Consider the following 19072-nt stretch of genomic DNA (forward strand, 5'->3'; position numbering starts at 1 on the left):
GTTGGCGCCTTCCATGTTTACATCAGTGCTGTCATTCCGAACACCACCACCACAGACCAAATCGCGACTCCACCATGGCGCAAGCAGGCAAAGAGAACATCGCCGATGGCCTAATCGCGAACGGCTCGTTCAAGGCGTCGACGCAGCCTCTGAAGAAAGCAGCATTATCACCAAAGAAAAAGACGCGTAGTAAGAGTATCGGCCCCGGAGGCCTGGGAGAATTGGAAGTGCCTCCTCTGAAGGAGAGTTTTGGAAATCGCAGAAAGGTATGCTTTGTACACGCGATTGTGGGAGTGGTTGCTAATCGAATAGTCTGCTTTTATCCCCGCTGTCAAGTCCATTCTAGCCTCGAACGATGAAGACGAGAAGAAGCGGCGCGAAGCGCGTCGCAAGTCGCTGGGTACGTGTTTCGAGCCTGATAACAATTCGAGAGCTTGACTAACAAATGATTAGCAAGGCGACGCGTGTCTTTCGCACCGGAGGCCACTTTACACACATGGGACGTAGTCGAGTACATGCGCGATGCGACCACCTCCTCAGCCTCGTCGGAGGCCACACGCAGAGCCTCGAACGTGTCTCAAGCATCCACACCGGCATCACCTGCCCCTCCATCAGACCCCGCCGAACCTTCATCTACACCACCAGAACAAGCCGAAGAGCCTCAACCGGAGCCTAGTTCGTCACCTGAGAGTCAACGCGCGCAGCACCAAAAGAAGAATCGCCGGAGTTCGGGAATACCACCGATGAACTTCAACAACCCAGACGATGTTTACTCCTCAAGTCCGCTAAGTGGGGATAATGCTTCGCCCGGTGGAAATGATAATGGGAGCAGCGACTCTGAGGATATGGATATCGAAGATGCCACAGAAAGTCTAGGAGCTTCACCTGATATTGAGGACTCGTCGCAGAGCAGCGCTCGACTGGATGCTGCGCTGCGCGAGGCTGCAAACTTGGCAGGCACTCAGAAGCTGGATTTCGACGACGATGACGGAGACATGAGCATGGAGATCGCGCAAGACGAAGTTACCGCATCTTTCAAGCCGTGGGCAAAAAAGAGCTTTGTTGCGCAATATGACAAGGAGAATGCAAGCCCTCTTTTCTCCCCAGCACGCACTGTAGCCGGCGAGGACGACGACATGAGTATGGACATCACACGTGCGGTAGGCCGCATCGTACCACCTCCACCACAACAAAAGCAGCCGGAGCAGCAGCAACAACAACGCTCGGACGCAGCGAGCTCAGACGTCGACGACGATGACATGACCATGGACCTTACTATGCCACTTGGAAGCATACAAGCGATGGCGGCATCTTACAAACCAGCAAACAGGAGGAAGAGTCTTAAGAGGAGGGTCTCATTGCTCGATGAAAACCAAGGTAGCCCCGCAAAGCGCACCGCAAGCCGGCGTACCAGTTTGCGACAGCGTCGACAATCCGAAGAGCACGGCCAAGAAGACGCGACTATGGACCTCACAATGGCGATTGGAGCAATTAAGAAAGTGCCCCAGCCGGAGCCAGCTAGACGTGCTAGTATTGGGAGCGTCGTTGATGATGCGACGATGGACTTTACACTGGCCGTGGGCAGCATTAAGAATAGCAGACAACAAGCGCATGAGGAACAAGAGGATGAGATCGAAGATGAAGACCTTTCCATGGAGTTTACCAAAATCGTTGGACCAGGTATTAGGCGTGCCGGCAGCTCAACAACGACACCACAAACACCCGTAGATGACGCACCCGCTTCAGCAACGAAAACACCGACACCGCGAAAGTCTCCAAAAAAGTCGCCCGGGCGAAGAAGGAGTTCCATTCTTAGGGCAGAAGCCGAGCCGGCGCCACAAGTACTGCAAGACATCACTCCCAGCGCGACAGGCGATGTGGCCTATCCCACCCTTGACCCTGGTACACCAGAGATCGTCAGGCAGAAGGATATCGAGGAGGTCGAACCTTCGCCATTTGTGCGCCGGACTCCACTGAGTGCGACCAAAGAGAAGGAAGCTCTTGCAACCCCTTCAAACGCGTCGCCGCAGAGGACGCCCATGATGATTCCCGAGGACCCAATTGCAGCTACAATACTTGACCGACGTCGTTCGTCCTTGTCTGCAGTACAATTCAGTCCTCTGAGTGCACCACGACAGGAGCCTCCACTCAAGAGCACAGCACTTCTGAGCAACAGCATCAAGCTGCTATCCACTCCACGAAAGCAGACGTTAATGTCACCAGTGAAGAAAGGGATGACGCCGAAGAAGTCACAGACTCCTCAAAAGCAGCCAACGCCAAAGCAGCCGACACCAACTCCCAAGAAGGCGACTCCCAGGAAAAGCATGAGCCCAATGAAACGCGTTGCTTTTGGTGAAGAGCCAGAAGAAGAGAACAACGACGACGATGGCGTGGCAGAGGACATGTCGGAAGTTGAGCGAATCTCATTACAGGACTTCCTCGACATGACCAAGATTCGCTTCATGGATCTTAGTACGACCAAGCGACGCCATACTGCTGCTCCCTCCGCATTCCACGACGTTGAAGTAGAGGAGAAGGAAGAATCTCTGGATCGCTATGTTGTGGCTGGAGCGTGCACATTACCTGAGTACGAGCTGTATCAGCATGCATGCCACGAGATGAAGAAGTACATCTCGGACGGTCGCCACTTCGTTCGCACCATGGAGGCCAACGTCCTGGAGGAGAATCCGCTGCTGTTCAGCGAATACCTTACTGCTCCTCCAGATCAGCGCGCTGTCATGGACAATCAGTTCAAGAACCTTAAGACAAATGCGCGTCTCGAAGCCCGTGGAGAGTGGTACACATGGCGAAGCACGCTCTTGCATGATCTCAAAGCTGGCCTCCTCCACACCATGGACGGTTTTAATCACGACGAATCCACACTGATAAAACAGGAGCGCCTTCTCGACGAGACATTGCCGCCTCTGGTTGAGAAGAAGGATCGTCTGTCCACTGAGTGTAAGCAACTACAACAGCGTCACGATGAACTCAACAGCTGCGATCGGGAAGAGCTTGAGCAAACAAGAGAGAAGCTTACAGATACTGATGCTGAGTTGGAAGAGAAGAAGCTGCTTCTTGCCCAGCTGCAACAAGAGCTTGGTGACAAGGAGACACGCATAGAGGCAGCCAAGGACCGCAAAGTCGAATGCATCCAAGAGATCAAAGCAGCGGAACGTGTACGAGAAGAGTGCCGCGGCTGGTCTACAAGCGAAGTCAGTAGTCTGAGAGGTATGTAAAGCCCATTCTTCCTACTAGGATTTCGCTAACAGCACACTAGCAAAACTCACTGCTCTTGAACAAGCCCACGGATGGAGCATAACGTCCGCTTCCTCCAACAGCATCACAATGACACACATGAACGACCTCGAACTTTACTTCGTACCTTCTGCTTTCGCCACCGGCTCCAATACACCCAACGGATCCATCTCGCTTGCCTACGTCGGTGATTCAGCAACGCCACATCCTCGTGCGTTGACGACAAGCAAGCGCTTCTTCCTCCAGCTCATCCGCGCACATCTTCATGGTATCCCTCAGTCCCAGACCCGCATCTCCTCGCTCCTGTCTCTTGTCAAGAATGGCTGGGCTACCGCTATTGCAGTCGCCGAGGGCGTCCGTTGGCTCGAGCACAGCTACATCACCGAAGAGTTCATCCTTTCGGATGAGCGCATGGCGATTTCTGCGAACATGCTGCTGCCGACCCTTCAGACAAAGGTCAAGGCTACCTTTGAAGTCGGTGTTAGTCTAGGCAAAGAGGGCATCGAGACCGACGTCAATATGAGAGCGGAGGTTGTCTACGGTGAGAAATACGGCGAGGAGAAGATGGGCGCGTTCTTGCGCGACTTCTGCGGTAACGAGATCAAGGATGAGAGGGAGATGTCCGTCTGGGCAGATGGCATGATGGATCTTGCAGCAAGGTTGAAGAAGACCGGAAGGAAGGGCGAGAGGAAGTAGATGTGAAGCGTGCCTTGTGTGGTTGGCATTATGATGGTCATGACTTAGCTTTATGGATTACGACGGCGTTTAGCATATCCGGCGTCACTAGGGAAACGCATTCTTCGATAGTCTTCAGCCATTACTCCTTCAACACGATGTTCGTTGGGTGTCGCGATTTCCACCACGCCACATCCGCTCTAGTCTCATCAGCCGGAGAAACTCATGATCGACGTCATACGGAACATTTCCAAAGTTGAGCCTAGCCCGTTTCCCCAGCAAAGGCTCGGCGGAAAATACACCGAATGTCGCGATTCATGGACGACTGTTGTTGACGTCCATTCCATGCTATCCTGGTTTTAGCCGTCCCCGCAATCCGGGGACCGGGAGGAGCTGCTTTAATTTGCGGAGAAGGGGCTATAGATTGCAGTAGGCTAGTATCTCCAATTCCATATATGTACATGTAACCGCACTTTCCTAATCGTGAGTTTCGCTAAAGGCACTTATTACGATGTTACTCTCCGTCGCATCGGTCTTTCTAGCTTTCGTGGCAAGCAGTACATCCGTTTCTGCATCACCAACACAATATCCCCAACAAAATGCATCTCAACCCATCGTCCATCTCGACTATGGAACCTTCCGTGGCGCCTCATCTTCCCAATATAATCTAACCTACTACCGCAAAATCCCCTTCGCTGCATCCACAGCCGGGGAAAACCGATTCCGCGCGCCCCAACCACCACTCCACATCACCAATGGCACATACGACACCGACCAAGCCTTCGACATGTGCCCGCAGCGCACAGTAAACGGTTCAGAAGACTGCCTCTACCTCGGTCTATACTCGCGCCCTTGGACAAAAAAGCAGGACCTCCGACCTGTCCTCCTAACCTTCTACGGCGGCGGCTTCATCCGCGGCAGCGCCAGCTTCAGCATTCCACCATCCGGCTACCCCGTTCTCAACGTCTCTACCTCCAACGACTACATAGTCGTATACTCCAACTACCGCACCAACGTCTTCGGCTTCCTGCCCGGCTCGAAGATCGCTGAACATCCGGATGTCGATCTCAATCCCGGTTTGCTGGATCAGCAGGCTGCGTTGAAGTGGATACAAAAGTACATCCACCATTTCGGCGGCGATAAACGAAACGTGACGATCTGGGGGCAGTCAGCGGGCGGCGGCAGTGTAGTTGCGCAGACGATTGCTACTGGAAATCGGGGAAAGGGCTTGTTCGCGAAAGCCCTGGCGAGTAGTCCGTTCTGGCCGAAGACGTACCGGTACGATAGCGCGTGGGCGGAGGATCTGTACGATCAGACACTACGCGATGTTGGCTGTGCAGGTGTGGTAGATGAGATTAAGTGTTTGAAAGAGGTGGATGTACAGGTGTTGAGGGGCAGTGCGTTGAAGCTCAGTACGAGTCAGCAGTATACTACTGCTTCTTTTACGTACGGGCCTGTTATCGATGATGTTTTTCTTACGGAGGAGTTGAGTAGTGTAGTGCAGAAGGGACAGCTTAACGCAGAGACGGTGATGACGAGTTATAATTTGCATGAAGGGGAGAACTTTATTCCGCCTGGGTTTCAGAATGCCAAGACGGGGAGCGATGGGTTTAATGTGTCGGAGGCGTCTTTTGATGGGTGGTTGAAGGGTTTTCTGCCGGACTTCACGGAGGGGGATAGAGAGGAGGTGAAGAGGATGTATCCTGCGGTGGGAACGGCGGAGGAGATTGGTTGGAACTCGACGTATGTTCGCGCTGGATTGTTGTACCGCGACCTTGTTCTGGCGTGTCCGTCGTATTGGCTTTCGAAGAAGGCGGAGAAGGGGTGGTTGGTTGAGTACACTATCTCGCCTGCTAAGCATGCGAGTGACGTGCAATATGTAAGTTTATCTGTACTGACCCTTTCGTATTGATGCCGAGTACTGACTTCTTTTAGTGGAACACAATCGGTTCAATCCAGCAAACAGATGCTCTGACCTACCAAGGATATGCTGGAGCCATGGCTTCATTCATCCAGACTGGGGATCCGAATGCGCATAAGGTGACGAATTCGAGTATACCCAGTGTGCCGAATGTGGAAGAGGGAAAGCAATTCCTAGTTACTGCGAGTGGGCTACGACAAGGTGGCATCAGCATGCTGGAGGAGAGGTGTAAATACTGGGCAGGAGTATCTCAGAGGGTTCCCGTGTGAGCGATATCATGTATGAGTAGTGGAGTGGTATACGTCAGGCGTACACAAAAAGTCAAATTCCAATCTATCATACAGCCCCCAGGAGGTCCTCCATGCTCGCCACAGTGACACCGCTCCACCTGCCCAGTCCATGTATCCGCCCGGCCTACCCATACCGTCTCCTTCGCCCTCGGCTTGACCTTTGAAGGTCCCCACGGACTATGGCTAGTCATCATGTACGATGAACTTGTTCTTGTGGAACACGCCCACCACGTCATACCTATCCTTAGGCAGCACCAACAACATAACGACAGGACTAAGGGAGCTTCCTACATACGTAGCAGCAGCAGTGCAGATACAGTGTCTTCTTAGGCTCTCCAAGCACCTACGACGTGTACTGTGACTGTCGACTCTTGGCGCAAAGACACATGTCAGCTCCTCAGCTCCTCAGTCTCACTGGATTGAGCCTTAAGTGTATGTATGAAGTACATGAGGCTACCCCATACTCTGATGCAAGGCTCCCAATATCCCATCGTAGGATGCAAGTCTGTGCATAGAATGTGAGAAGTGGTCCGCTCTACGACGCCAATGGGTTGGTCTCAGGTGCTTAAGAATCGTCCAGACTACCGCCGAAGACTCTGTCGGTAACGTGCCGCTTCGCACTCCTGCACCTCCAAGTTGCCAAAAAGAGAGCTTCACAATACGCAGGGCGATGTGAAAGGCTGGAAGGTAGTTTCGAACTCTTGAGCCAAAAAAAAACCCCCCCAAAAAATGGTTTCTTCTCTTTGCTTGAGCGTGTTATCCTTAATGCAGGGGCCATGCTAAATTTCTCTGTATCGTTTCTAATATGACCAAATGCCCGAAGGCGACGGAACTGGAGAATAATAGACTTATATATCCAGGGCATTGTTGTGGTGAAGGGTTTGGTGGGCTGGTGGTCGAAATCCCATGTGCGCGGACCGTGCGTGGGAATCTCCTTACGAGCGACATCATGGTGACCAGAGGAGACGATTACGAAAATGTGCTGAGTTCCTAGGGTGATTTGTCGTGCCGCTGCTGCTGATGGAAGTCCATGAGGATGGAGGAAGAAAGATGGTATGAAGTTCGAAATGGTGCGCGAATCGTGTCGGAAGCCATGCCTCAACGGGGAAGGGCGAAGTTTACGTCAGTGGATTTTCGATGTCGTCGCATGCCTGAGAAGTGGCATTTCCATCATTATCGCGTCCATATCCATCTATTTGAGGCTTGAGATCTCGCGTCGCGGTGTTGCAGCTCGCGTCGAAGATGCATATACGACTCCTGGGGACCTTCGAGGCCGTTGCGTCTTATGGCCACGCGGAGACTGCGGTTAAGCAGTTATTTCGCTCACAGCGGCAGCAGCAGCATGCAAGCAAGCGAAGTGCCCACGTCAGGGCGCTGATGATTACAGATGCATCAAGCGTATGCTCATAGTACGGCCTTCTCGGGGGTGAGCAGGGGCAAACCTGCTCCTTCGCTCGTCCTCCGATGCAGTGCTAATCGCGCTCTCACGAGACACGCGTTGGCCCTCTACTACGCATGCAGACAGTGTGTTCTGCTGTCTTGCAGTGCTCGCTCATCCCCATCGATCTTTGCGGCGCTGCTAAATGACAGCTTCGTGGCCTTCCTCATCGCCGCCGAAACTTCTTCCCACAAACGACATCCACACCACCGCTTTCACGGCAACGACAGCATCATCTACAAGCAGTCGGCAGTCTGCTGATACTTCTTCGCGAGATCCTCGATTTGATGCTCGAGGTAGCAATTTTCCGCCCCTCCTTAGGCCGCCGCAGCTTCATTTCGGATGCCCGCCGCAGACACAAGACTCTACACCCTCCACGCCAACAACACGATGATCATACAAGGCAGAGGAGGCCTGAAAAGGCGACTTGGTCATTGAAGAGACTGCTCAGTCCTTTTGCAGCACCAGCAGGAAGCTGCGACATCGATCGCGGCGGCGGACAGAGCTCCGAAGGCATCTCCGCAGCCATGACACGACCAGCGACACCACCACAGCGATCAACGGTAAGAGAGCTGACTTCCGGCGACTGTGGATGATGGCAGCTTCCCTTTATTTGAGACCAGAATGCTCTCGTGGGTCTAACATGCAACCGCGATACCGTCGTCATCTCTACCTCCCCGCTACCACGGCGAGCCAACCAGCAAATACACCCCGCCTATCGATCGCAACATCAGCTTGCGACTGAGTCTTCATCGCACCAACAGCAGTTTACGACGCTGATATCGATATCGACGGTTGGGCAAACCGCAGCGCCTCGAGCGGAGAGTCTGCCTCTCCGACGGACTACCGATGACACGGCGGGAAGCTCGCTTTCAATGTACACCCCTCACTTGGGATCACGGTCGACCTTTACCACGATACGGTGGTAAGGTGGGCAAACTCAGCGCTGGTCGTCTTTTACTTGCGACTTCAGCACGAAGTCTGTACCGCCTGTTCAGACAGGCCCGCCGCATGGCCGCGATAACTCTTACGCCATGCAAAGGCGGCATCTACTACTACCACAAAGAAGCCGGGATAAATCTGGAGCTTGCAGTGCCTTGTCGGTCGGAAGCTGGTGGTACGGTTTATGACGTGCGCCGCTCGTCAAGACTGCGCGGATCGAGCATCGACACCCGTCCAACACGACAGGTTCTCTTATCACTTCCGTACTGCAGCAGAGATCGACTGCCGTAGCCATCGACGAAGAGTCTGCGCGAATGGCGCCGTCGCGAACGACAAGACACGCCCGGAGATACTGTGGTAGACCCAGGGTTTCGATCCTGATGAACCAAGGTCACAGTGGGAAGCCAGGAGCAAACACACCAGGAGGATCCCCCCAGCCCTGGGCATCGCAAGAGCAAGCATCGGTCGGCTTGACTGCGCAGACTAGCGACAAAGATCGGGAGTTGCCCTAGGCCTCTGGCCGATCCGGTCCGACTGTCTCTGTACAACAGTATGGCCCTTCTGTCAAGATTGCAAGCTTCTCTCAGCGTCAGTTTCCTAAAATCTTGTGTCGATGCGTCTCTTTACCAACTCAGAGAATGCATCGCGTTCCTGGTTTCGACATTGGTTGTTGCTACTGTCAGACGACAATGGTTGGCATCCGGATCTCGTAGTAGACAAGATGGCCAGCAAGCATCTATATTTTCCGGTCACCGAGGCTCAGAGCCATGCATGACAACGGTCTTCCGACTTCCGAGTGCTAGTGGTGGCTCTTGCAAGGTCTAGTGCGTCTATGCAAGAAGACGGTCTCCAGGACATGGATGAGTTGACGATCCTCGTCATGAACGAGAGATGGTTGTGAGACAATCTCCTTTCATCTCTTGCCAGAAGGAAAAGGTCAAGTAAGAGATGGATGAAGACGGGTCGGTAATAGCAAAGGGGCGTTGAGGTCGACAGCGAAACGGGTCAAGACAGGCCGACCGACAACAGCTTTCGTTCTTACGCCCGATATGGAACTGCACCGAGGTTTATTGGAACCCATCCGCGGAAGATGGAGCAAACATCATCGACAAACTTCAACGAAGTCTCCGTCGTGTTACCTTTTACCGAGGCCCGATTGTCTCGAGTCTGCTCAGATACCCCAGCGCGCAGAATCGAGCCGAGCACGCGTTCTAGGAGTAGACCGTACCCATCTATTCTGAGATGATGTTGTTGACTTTCTCTTTTCCAATCAGCCGTTGAGTGTGGAAGTCTTCAGCGCGACCCTGATTAGTCCGATACGGTCTCAATACCCGTGCTTCCCCACCCGCCTGGTTGATGTCCCTAGGGAGGCAACGCGACGCCGCTCAAACTCCAATTTGACACGCGTCACAGCGGGCTGAGAGTGTCCCGTACTCGAACCCATTTGATCTGTCGCTAGGCTTAGCATTCGCCGCCGCCGCTGCTTATGTACTCCGTTCAGGTCGAGCAGGCTGATGACCGGTATCCTAAAGGGCTTGACTTGGCCGTTTACCATCGTCCTAGTCGTCCATGGGCTATGTCTTCGGGATCATGTCAGCGCTCTGCATTCCTCAACCGGATTATGTCTCAATATCAAGTCTCAACATTGTGATCTTTATAGCCATATCGCATCATCAGAGTCGATCGGTCGAGGGTCTGTCGTATGGCCTGGCTCCCTTCGATGAGCTGTGCAGGTGAGGGACCAATGCGTTGCAAGTTCTTTGATGTTTCATTGTTCAAGACTGCTTCGTTGTCCGTGCAGACATGCTGGTGGGGCGCTACTGGCGACTCGGGAGTCGGGCCTTGGGCCTTTCTTGTTCGGAGAGGCGCCGTGGCGTGAGGAGACGGGCTACGAGTTGATTGTTTTGGCACTTGCCGTAGAAAGAGAGGAGATGATCCTCGAGCCTGTCATTCCTGAGTTGCTTAATGTCTGTCCGGTTCCCTCAGAATATTCCAAGGCGCAGCTTGCGAAGGAGGTAAAGGTGGCCGCCTCATACCCATACATTCCCGCTGCGAATCTCCTGAAGGTCTTCGTCAAGCTACTTTACCACATTGTCTCGTCGTTGCCGCTGGTATAGACAGGTGCTGCGCGCTGCGGGGGCCTTCGGGGATGCGGCAAGGTCGTCGAGTAGACACCTCCGCCTCGATGGCAAGGCTCTAAGGGGTCATGCGGCTCGCAAGGAAGGACGCCATGTTGCGCAAAGGCCCCTCGATGGTGTTGCTATCTAGGCGCGCTCGTCGTGCGAAGGTATACTGCTGTCGCAAGAGGTCCGCTGTCGAGGGAGCGCTTCCAGAGGACTGGTCAGTCTCGAAGTCAGCGAGAGCAAGGCTATTGAGACCTGCTCCAGCATCACAAGAGCTTACCTGCGGTGGTCAGTAGCTCTGACGTTATCGGTTTGGTGGTGCTGGTTGCGGTGATCGTGGTGGTCTGGAGATGGTGTTGAGGCCGCGGAGGAGACCAAAGCCAGCGCCAGGCTCAACACCATGGTCACAGAGGCGGCAAAGGACAAGAACATGGTCTCGCATTGCCTCGCATTGTGAAAGCCTTGTCCTTCAATAGCAGCTCCGCAGCAGCGCCGCAGTGATTCTTCACCGATATTGAGGAGTTGCAGCTTGTGACTTGTTGTTGGTTGAGGCAGAGGGTAGTTATGGTCTGCGAGGATCATCATTGGATTTCAGGATCGCTTCACAACAAGCATTGAGGCACCGCGTACTTGCTGCAACGTTGCACGACTCTTTGGAAGCTCAGGATTCTAGGTGGCCAACCCCTAAGTGCTGCCAATGGACATCAGGCATTGCATTAAGTCTTTGCATTGAGTCTCAGCATCAGTCAAGTTGGTCTCAAATGCAGTACTAGACTCGGAGAGCTTAAGGCCTCGTATTGTATGGGATATGAAGTGCTCATGAACTCTTGGATGCTCGTCGAGGGATGGGAGCAGAAAGGAGATGCTGGCAGAGGAGTCATACGCGCACTGACACATCCCATTGCCGTCGCCGTTGCCAGGGCCAAAGGCCAAACAAACTGGACCCTGTGTGCATGCAATCCCCGCAACGCTGCCGCCTCATCGTCGTCATCGCCGCACAACTCTCTCCCTAAGATCCCACAAAGTCTCACCAACTTCTTCACCAGATATACCCAATCTGAGGTCCTATCAAGATATAAAGGCCTGGAATGTACTACATTCCATCATCCCACCTCCGCGGTGAAGACGCACAGCGTACATGGAAAAGGCAACCCACCTCTTTCCGTAGTTCAATACTCAGGTTCGATCCTGGCCGCCACCCATCAGGCGGGATACAAATATGGTGGGCTAAGGTGAGTCTTGCGTTTCCTTGAGGTCAACAAAGAGGTTCGGTTACGGCAATGAGGTATAAGAAGGATGTAAGATCATGCAGGCAGCTTCACAGTTAGCTCTCTGCGGTGGATCTGAACCTTTTGATTTTTGCTTTTTCTTTTTTGCTTTCCCATGTACAAGGTTTCCTGCTTCTGTCTTCTTTTTGTCTCTATCTTTCTTTTTGCAGCTAAGCGAGCACACGCCGTTTTGCAACGCAAGAGTGGTCGCATTTCTTCTATGTAAAGATGCTGCATGCTTGCAATGTACGCATTACGCTTGTACAGGTAAGAAGTCGCCAGAGCGTTATCGCGGCCTTTTGTGGACACACCTTCTCGGTTCATCGCTACGCCCGCGCTTTCTGCATCATCAAGCAGCTTTAGCTGCCTTTCCTAGCACGGCGAAGACGTAGTGAGTATCTGCCTTAGTCTTTGTGCGATGCAGCACGCTTTTATGCCTGCGAGTACCTACCCTTTACAATTCCGAGATCCTAGGAATCCGTAGTAAAGCGCAGGCAGCACAGCACTCAAACGCGTTAACGACGGTGAGCTGTTCAGCTTGTATTAGTGCGTGGGAAAGGCATTTTCGCTGCATTTATATTACGGGCTTGCCTATTGTCTTCAAGATGCCTATGCGCATTAAGGAGCATTGCGGAGAAGATATTTGCTGAGTCACTGGTAATGGTCGCAAGCTTATGCGAAAAGCGCATTCTTTTGTTAGAGCCACAACCCGTGAGTTAAGGAACGCGCGTCTCAAGTCAATTTGGTTCAAGATCTGCCTCCGGTATCGCTTCAAGACCACACGTACATCATGGCCATGTCGAAACGAGCTTCAAACGAATCGACGAAAGCTTACACTGAACACGTGCTTCTCAAAGATTGGAATCACAACTCGTCTAAAGCTTACGACAGTCAATACCTCGAACACCGGCAATAGTTTGCATCGAACAGAGTGATCATTTGGGTGTAACGGCTACATATGTTTCCACCCTGTCTCAATGACGACTTGCATCTCGTTGACAAGACAAAAGCCGCCGCGCTCCGACTTCTTTGTCTCCGCAGTCCACTTTCCCAGCTTCATAAGCACGACCTGCTCCTTGAACAAGCTGGTTGTAGTCCACCTCAATATGCGATTCCGCCACAAAGATCGGAAGATCTGGAATGGAGACAGTATGACATCCGGCGAGTGTACGTCGTCATGCGAGGTACCATTGTAGCCGACTCTGACATTGGGGTTGAGAAACACGCCTTTAGTCACGGAGAGTGGATTGTCGGCGTGTATCAGGCAGCACTCGGATGCCTCGACATGTGATGTTGCGAGGGAGTCGGGTATACCGCGGAAGCGTAAGGGTGGGCTGGCGAGAAAGGGCTCAATAGGCATAGCAACTGCGCATTAATTAGTAAGTTCCAAGGAGTGAAGAGAAGCAGACCCACCAATGCCATTCCAGCATGCGGCGACGGGTACTGGCAACAGCTTCTCGGCTGCATGCCTCGAGGCATACGATCTGAAGTAAGGCCAAGTTTGCATCAAGGCTTCATGGCCGCTTGAGTCTCGGAGCGCAAAGGTATCGTAGAACTGCGGCGGCTTCTTGAAGTCGATGGAGCAAGCTGCCGCATAATGCCCGCCATTGGTGTCCAGCAATCGCAGTACGTCCTCCGGGGTAAACACCACGTCGTTCAAAAACAGTATAATATCGAAATGCTCGCCCTCCGCAGCCAGGCGTTCCAAAGGCTCAAAGACATGATTTCGTATGGTCGCCAGAAAGGGCATGCGCCTCAAGTATGTCTCCCCATCTGATGCCTTGATCCATCCGTGGTCCGTAGGCTGTTGCGCGATCTCATCCGCGTGCGATGTGTCGGACAGTTGTATCGACCTCTTCACCTGCAGGGGTTCCAGTGCAGCATCGAGTTCTTCCAGTACGCCCTTGGTGTAATCATAGCTGCCGCTCTCGTATATCGATACGAACACGTTCTCGACACCCAGCTCTTGCACCAATGCTACCAGTGCGTTGTTCCAGTGCTCCCGAAGTAGCCGTGCATCGTTCCAATGCTGGGAGGCGATGTATATGCGCTTCGTGTTTCGAGGTGGAGGCGGGCCGGTCGTCGCAGATGTCTGATATCTTGACAAGGAGAGACAGTGTAGCGAGTCCCAGACAAGAAAGAAAAGGACCAGTATTCGAAATGCTGAGTATAGCGGATGGCGGCGGAAGGAGTAAAATCTATGACAGCGCATTAGGAGACTAGGTTCTTGCGCAACTGCAGTGCCATTGAGAAGGGAAGGTTATGGAGCTCGCGACGAAGCAACAAGGTCAAAGCGTGTAGTGGAGGCGTGAAAGTGAAAGAAACGGAGCAGGAGCAACATACCACGAAGTCGTTCGCGCCTCCAATTGAAGCTCCTGGCCTAGAGGTTTGGCGAAGCAAACGTCCGGACCCTTGGTACAAACCTAGTGTCCTACTAGGACGGCATTTGGGTCGTATTGTAGTAAAGCCGAGATGGCCGTTTCATCGAGGGGCACGATGGTGAACCGTGGATTTCACTCGGCACTTTTTTTAGTCCAATCAATTTCCCTTCCGTTCCGTAGAACCCGTGTAGAAGTGATTGCGCGCGAAAGTGATGCGACGTATAAGTGCAGCTGGTGCGCCATCTTGTGGTAGTGTGATGAGCGACCTCTGGATGACGGCGACGGTGTCAGGGGCCAGACGCGAAGGACGCGTTCACGTCAGTGTCCCCGCATCACGTGGTCGCCCCACTCGACGACTAGCTCTCGGAGTTGGACAGCAAGACTTGGCCTTAAACCTTTCCTGACTTTGACAATGGAGCTTCTCGAATCGACTGTTTTCTTTTGCGACATCGAGACATGTATGAGTCTGCGATAAGACATCATAGTGCTTACTGCTTACGCCATCAATGGAGGATTTGGCTCGACGAATAGCAGAAGCCGCGAGCAGCCACATCTGATAATGCAGTCTTCCTTTGTCAGCAGCTCCGACCCTGCTTTTTCGCACACGCAGTATCGACTTACAAATTCCGGAGAGTTTGTGGTTTCGGACGAATACTGTCGAACGTTTCCACCAGAGGACTATCGATATTCTACATACTGACGATTTGCTAAGCCTGCTATCAGTAATCTCATCATATTTGAGTACGCATCGCTTTCTCATGGCTACCTTGATAGGATGACTCCGACCGGAGGCTTTGAGGCTGATCGGTGATTACTTTGTTCGGGTGGTATATGCTGACCTCGCTTCATATTCCGCCAATCTGGTTTCTCGAGCATTCCCATCTCGGACCTCTCCGCACATTCGTCCGTCCAAGCGACAACACTCTATGTAGATACTCTACACATGCCGCAGGTATTGGTCGATGAATCATCAGATCTGACGTTCGGTCACGTTTTTTATGTCCGCTTACTCCGCTAACACCACAGGCTTTTCGTTGAACTAACGTCAGAGAAGTGTCCAACGAGTCGCAGCGCTAGAAATCCCTAGATCGGTCTAGGAATCACTGCAGCCTGCAATGGCGCATCGGTACGTGGTCGAGTGTGAGACTCACCCTCGTAGATTGTTGCCGCTTTGGGAGCTATCGGGGACACATGCAAAGAGCACGCTATCTCCATGGCTCAATTCGCTGACATGGTGTCGAGACTCTACTGTTTATTTTTCGCGCCAAGAGCTGTACCTTCACATTGTGCGAGAGTCTGACAAACCCAAATGCTGGGCATGTAAGACGTGGAGTTAAGATAGCAGCCACGATGGAGGATAAAAGACCGTAGTACAGACTCTCAGTGTTGGTACAACACCACGTTTCAACCCTTATTTCACAAGCGCGCCTTACCCGACAGTCTTCCTGTCTCCCTCGCGTCCAACCGTTCCAGGGCGCTACTGCTACCTCTACAGATACCTCTTCGTTCTCCCTAGTGTCTCCTTCTAGTCACCCACAACTTTCACGATAGCGTCGCCATAATGTCATACCTTTTCAAGCACTCCTTCATTGGAACCTTGGCGCATTACATCAAGCATCGAAAATTCGACTACACTCGTACTAAGGCAAAACCAATATCTACATCGTCGTCTAACGATGATCTCCCTTTCCCGAAGGAAGTCGTCCCTGAAGAGGCTGTGGGCACAGAGCTTAAGCAGCACCAGACCACCCTTGTCGACTGGAATGGACCAAGCGACCCAAGCAACCCTCAGAACTGGCCTCAGTCCCACAAAATACTTGTGACGGTGCTACTATGCGTCTACACCTTTGCTGTGTACGTTGGCTCTTCGATATACACATCCTCGCAGCAAGCGGTCATGGACAAGTTCGACGTAAGCCATGTTGCTGCCTCGCTCGGTATTGCGCTCTATGTTCTGGGCTATGGTATCGGATGTCTACTCTTCTCGCCGCTATCTGAAGTACCAGCCATTGGTAGAAACCCTCCGTATGCGGTGTCCGGCTTTTTCTTCATCATCTTGTGCATACCGACTGCGCTGGTAGACAACTTTGCTGGTCTGATGGTACTGCGATTTCTCTTGGGATGTAAGTGATGTTCCTTCTCGAATCGCGTACAAGACAAATGCTGACTCCGACGTGCAGTCATGGCTTCACCCTGCCTCGCAACGGCTGGCGCATCGCTCGGTGACATCTGGACAATGGCTGAGTTCCCATTCGCGGTTGCGCTTTGGGCGGCGGTCGCAACACTCGGTCCCGCGCTTGGACCTACCCTATCTTCATATGCCGTCAAGGACCTGGGATGGCGCTTCTCAAGCTGGGAACTGCTCATCATCGCAGGTCCGGTATACCTCGCCATACTGTTGGTCCTGCCGGAGAGCTCCGGACCCACCATCCTGTACTACAAAGCGAAGCGCATGCGAGAGGACACAGGAAACCAGGAGCTGATGTCGGCCTCCGAGCGAAAGCAAAAGAACATGAAGGTTAGCAGCTTGCTTTTCGACGCGCTGGTCAAGCCGTGGGAGATCAACGCCCTGGACCCTGCCATCTTGTTCACGACAGTGTACATGGGCTTGTGTTACGGCATCTATTACTCTTTCTTCGAGGTAAGTACTCACTCAGCTTGCTCAGGCCACAAAGACCTTCACTAACACTTCCATAATAGTCCCTACCCCTCGTATACCCTGTATACTACGGCTTCAACGCCGAGTCCACAGGCCTCGTTTTCCTCTGTATCCTCCCAGCCTGCCTTGGCGCCTTCGCAGCACATGTGCTATACCTTAAATACCGCGTCTTCCCCCGCCTTATGAACGGGACATTCGGCGAGCTCGAGAACCACCTATGGCCCGGTATGGTAGCCAGTCCTGTTATCGCAATAGGGCTCTTCATGTTCGCATGGGCATCAAGACCCTCAGTCCACTGGATGGTGCCTACCATTGGTCTCGGTCTTACTTGTTTTGGTATCTACTTCATCGCGCAAAGTGTTCTGCTGTACATCCCAAACATCTACCCGACATACGCAGCCAGCATCTTCAGTGCCAATAGTCTTAGCAGAAGCGCGTTTGCGTTCGCGGCGATCCTGTTTGCAAGACCCATGTTCCAGGGTATCGGGATCGACGGTGGTGTGAGTCTACTGGCAGGATGCATGGTGCTGTGTTCGTTCGGCATCTTTGCGCTATACAGGTATGGTAAGACGTTGCGAGAGCGGAGTCGCTTTGCTGTCGCTTGATGAGGAGAAAATGATGGATAGACGCTTGCCAGGTGCCTCATGTTCACGCCGACTGGAAATGAGACGAGATAGACAGACATACTTTGGAAGGACATTAGGAAACATACCACTTTTATAATTCATGCTTAGACTGGGTAGATAGACACGAATTCTGTACAACTTCACTCATCACTCTTTTTCTCCAAGGCGATGTGAGGTCTGCTTAAGCTTGCAAAGAAGAGTGCCGCGCGGTCGTATTAGATGGGGATCGGCGAGCGCAAGCCTATGATTTGCACTGGGCACCCACCCACCCGTCGCGGGTCTGCACATCACCTCGCACCGACTGCGCAGCCTGTTCACGTTGCAGACCCTCGGACCCGTCAAACCACGCAATACTGCGCGTATATCCTCTTCTTCTGACTTTCGCGTTTTGACTGGAAGTGTCCTCTTGCGAGTTCTCAAATAAAGGCTCCAGCAACATAATTGCGCGCCCACTCCGACTCCTTCGCCCAGCATTCCGCGGCATGCGCGCGCTCCGAGGTTACATTCTAAAATCCTGCGACATGCTCACGATAACGGAACATCGGCACTTCAGATGACTCAGAAGCACGAGAAGCTATTCTTACGGCCGATTCTGCGATGCAGCTTTCAATAGCTCCCGCCGTGGTCAAACCATTGGTCCCGCGTCAGCGCGTTTGCTAGCCCTTGGGCGTGTCATTTTCGCGATGCCAATGGGTAGGCTTTGTCGCGAACCTCCCGCGGGAAAACTTAGTCTCAGGCTAGACCCACACACCTCTCCACCAAGCATACTGCGCGGTAAATCTTGGCTGACTGATCCGGCAGAAGGACGGTTAGACGGATGATATGTATACGAAGGGCGCAGCCAGATGAACAAGGCGTAAGTGCTCGAGCAGACCATGTCTTTGTATTAGTCGCTACTGTCACACAAGCCAAGGCGGATGAAGATAGAAGGATGCGATTCTGACAGGGCTGAAAGGGTCTGTCTCGAAAGGGAATGGTTAACGCTCGGTGCCCCTGACTTAAGCATCGCTTGAGCCGTAGCCGACGCCTTCTCAACCCCAACTCACCAAATTTCTCGGACCGCTACCCCCATTGGGATGAAACCACTGCAACCATGCAGCCATGAGAAGATTCCTGCAGGCGGCCACCGAGAGACCCGGTGTTTGCACTGTTCACGGGTACCGACTGGAGATTCAGGAGGTCGCTTTGGCACCAGGATCTTCTTCCAACTCACCCGGCATTGCCAACCCAGCGCAAGAGGTACTACCAACCCGAGCAGAGGTTGTTGGCTTTATGTGTCCGTCCATACTATAGGCATGCAACAACGACGCCACCGGGAGGCTGGACCGAGTGCCGTCCTGAGCCGTTCCACTATGCATCAGCGACTCTCCTTCCTTTTGCTGACGCTCGAAGGAACACTCTCGACGGTTTAACCGAGATTGATGCTATCGATACTTAGACACGGCCCATTCACCGGTCTTGAAGCTAGGGTAAGGCATCACATGGAAGCGTTTC

At 52.9% G+C, this 19072-nt stretch overlaps 5 protein-coding genes across 5 annotated transcripts; 4 read left to right on the forward strand and 1 right to left on the reverse strand.

Annotated features, from left to right (window-relative positions):
* The first annotated feature begins 24 nt into the window (after positions 1–24).
* Positions 25–4196, forward strand: BKA58DRAFT_92721 (Spc7 kinetochore protein-domain-containing protein). The gene is made up of 4 exons (XM_046176214.1): positions 25–266; positions 313–400; positions 454–3228; positions 3278–4196. The coding sequence occupies exons 1-4, from the start codon at positions 75–77 to the stop codon at positions 3949–3951; spliced, it is 3729 nt and encodes a 1242-aa protein (XP_046029129.1). The 5' UTR covers positions 25–74; the 3' UTR covers positions 3952–4196.
* A 245-nt stretch (positions 4197–4441) lies between these two features.
* BKA58DRAFT_398370 (Alpha/Beta hydrolase protein) lies at positions 4442–6120 on the forward strand (the record flags this gene model as incomplete). The annotated part of the gene is made up of 2 exons (XM_046171481.1): positions 4442–5809; positions 5866–6120. The coding sequence occupies 2 exons, from the start codon at positions 4442–4444 to the stop codon at positions 6118–6120; spliced, it is 1623 nt and encodes a 540-aa protein (XP_046029130.1).
* Positions 6121–7383: 1263 nt separating this feature from the next.
* BKA58DRAFT_398371 (uncharacterized protein) lies at positions 7384–8508 on the forward strand (the record flags this gene model as incomplete). The annotated part of the gene is made up of 3 exons (XM_046171482.1): positions 7384–7539; positions 7732–8142; positions 8203–8508. The coding sequence occupies 3 exons, from the start codon at positions 7384–7386 to the stop codon at positions 8506–8508; spliced, it is 873 nt and encodes a 290-aa protein (XP_046029131.1).
* A 4347-nt stretch (positions 8509–12855) lies between these two features.
* BKA58DRAFT_92743 (cryptococcal mannosyltransferase 1-domain-containing protein) lies at positions 12856–14242 on the reverse strand. Its single transcript, XM_046176215.1, has 2 exons — positions 13326–14242; positions 12856–13277 (listed from the first exon to the last, which is right to left on the reverse strand). Exons 1-2 carry the CDS (start codon positions 14122–14124, stop codon positions 12865–12867), a joined length of 1212 nt encoding a protein of 403 aa, XP_046029132.1. The 5' UTR covers positions 14125–14242; the 3' UTR covers positions 12856–12864.
* A 1297-nt stretch (positions 14243–15539) lies between these two features.
* Positions 15540–17641, forward strand: BKA58DRAFT_92796 (benomyl/methotrexate resistance protein). The gene is made up of 3 exons (XM_046176216.1): positions 15540–16416; positions 16474–16934; positions 16994–17641. Exons 1-3 carry the CDS (start codon positions 15855–15857, stop codon positions 17555–17557), a joined length of 1587 nt encoding a protein of 528 aa, XP_046029133.1. The 5' UTR covers positions 15540–15854; the 3' UTR covers positions 17558–17641.
* The last annotated feature ends 1431 nt before the right edge of the window (positions 17642–19072 follow it).

This window comes from Alternaria rosae, assembly GCF_020736505.1.
Source record: "Alternaria rosae strain MPI-PUGE-AT-0040 chromosome Unknown BKA58scaffold_2, whole genome shotgun sequence".
NCBI classification, from domain to species: Eukaryota; Fungi; Ascomycota; class Dothideomycetes; order Pleosporales; family Pleosporaceae; genus Alternaria; species Alternaria rosae.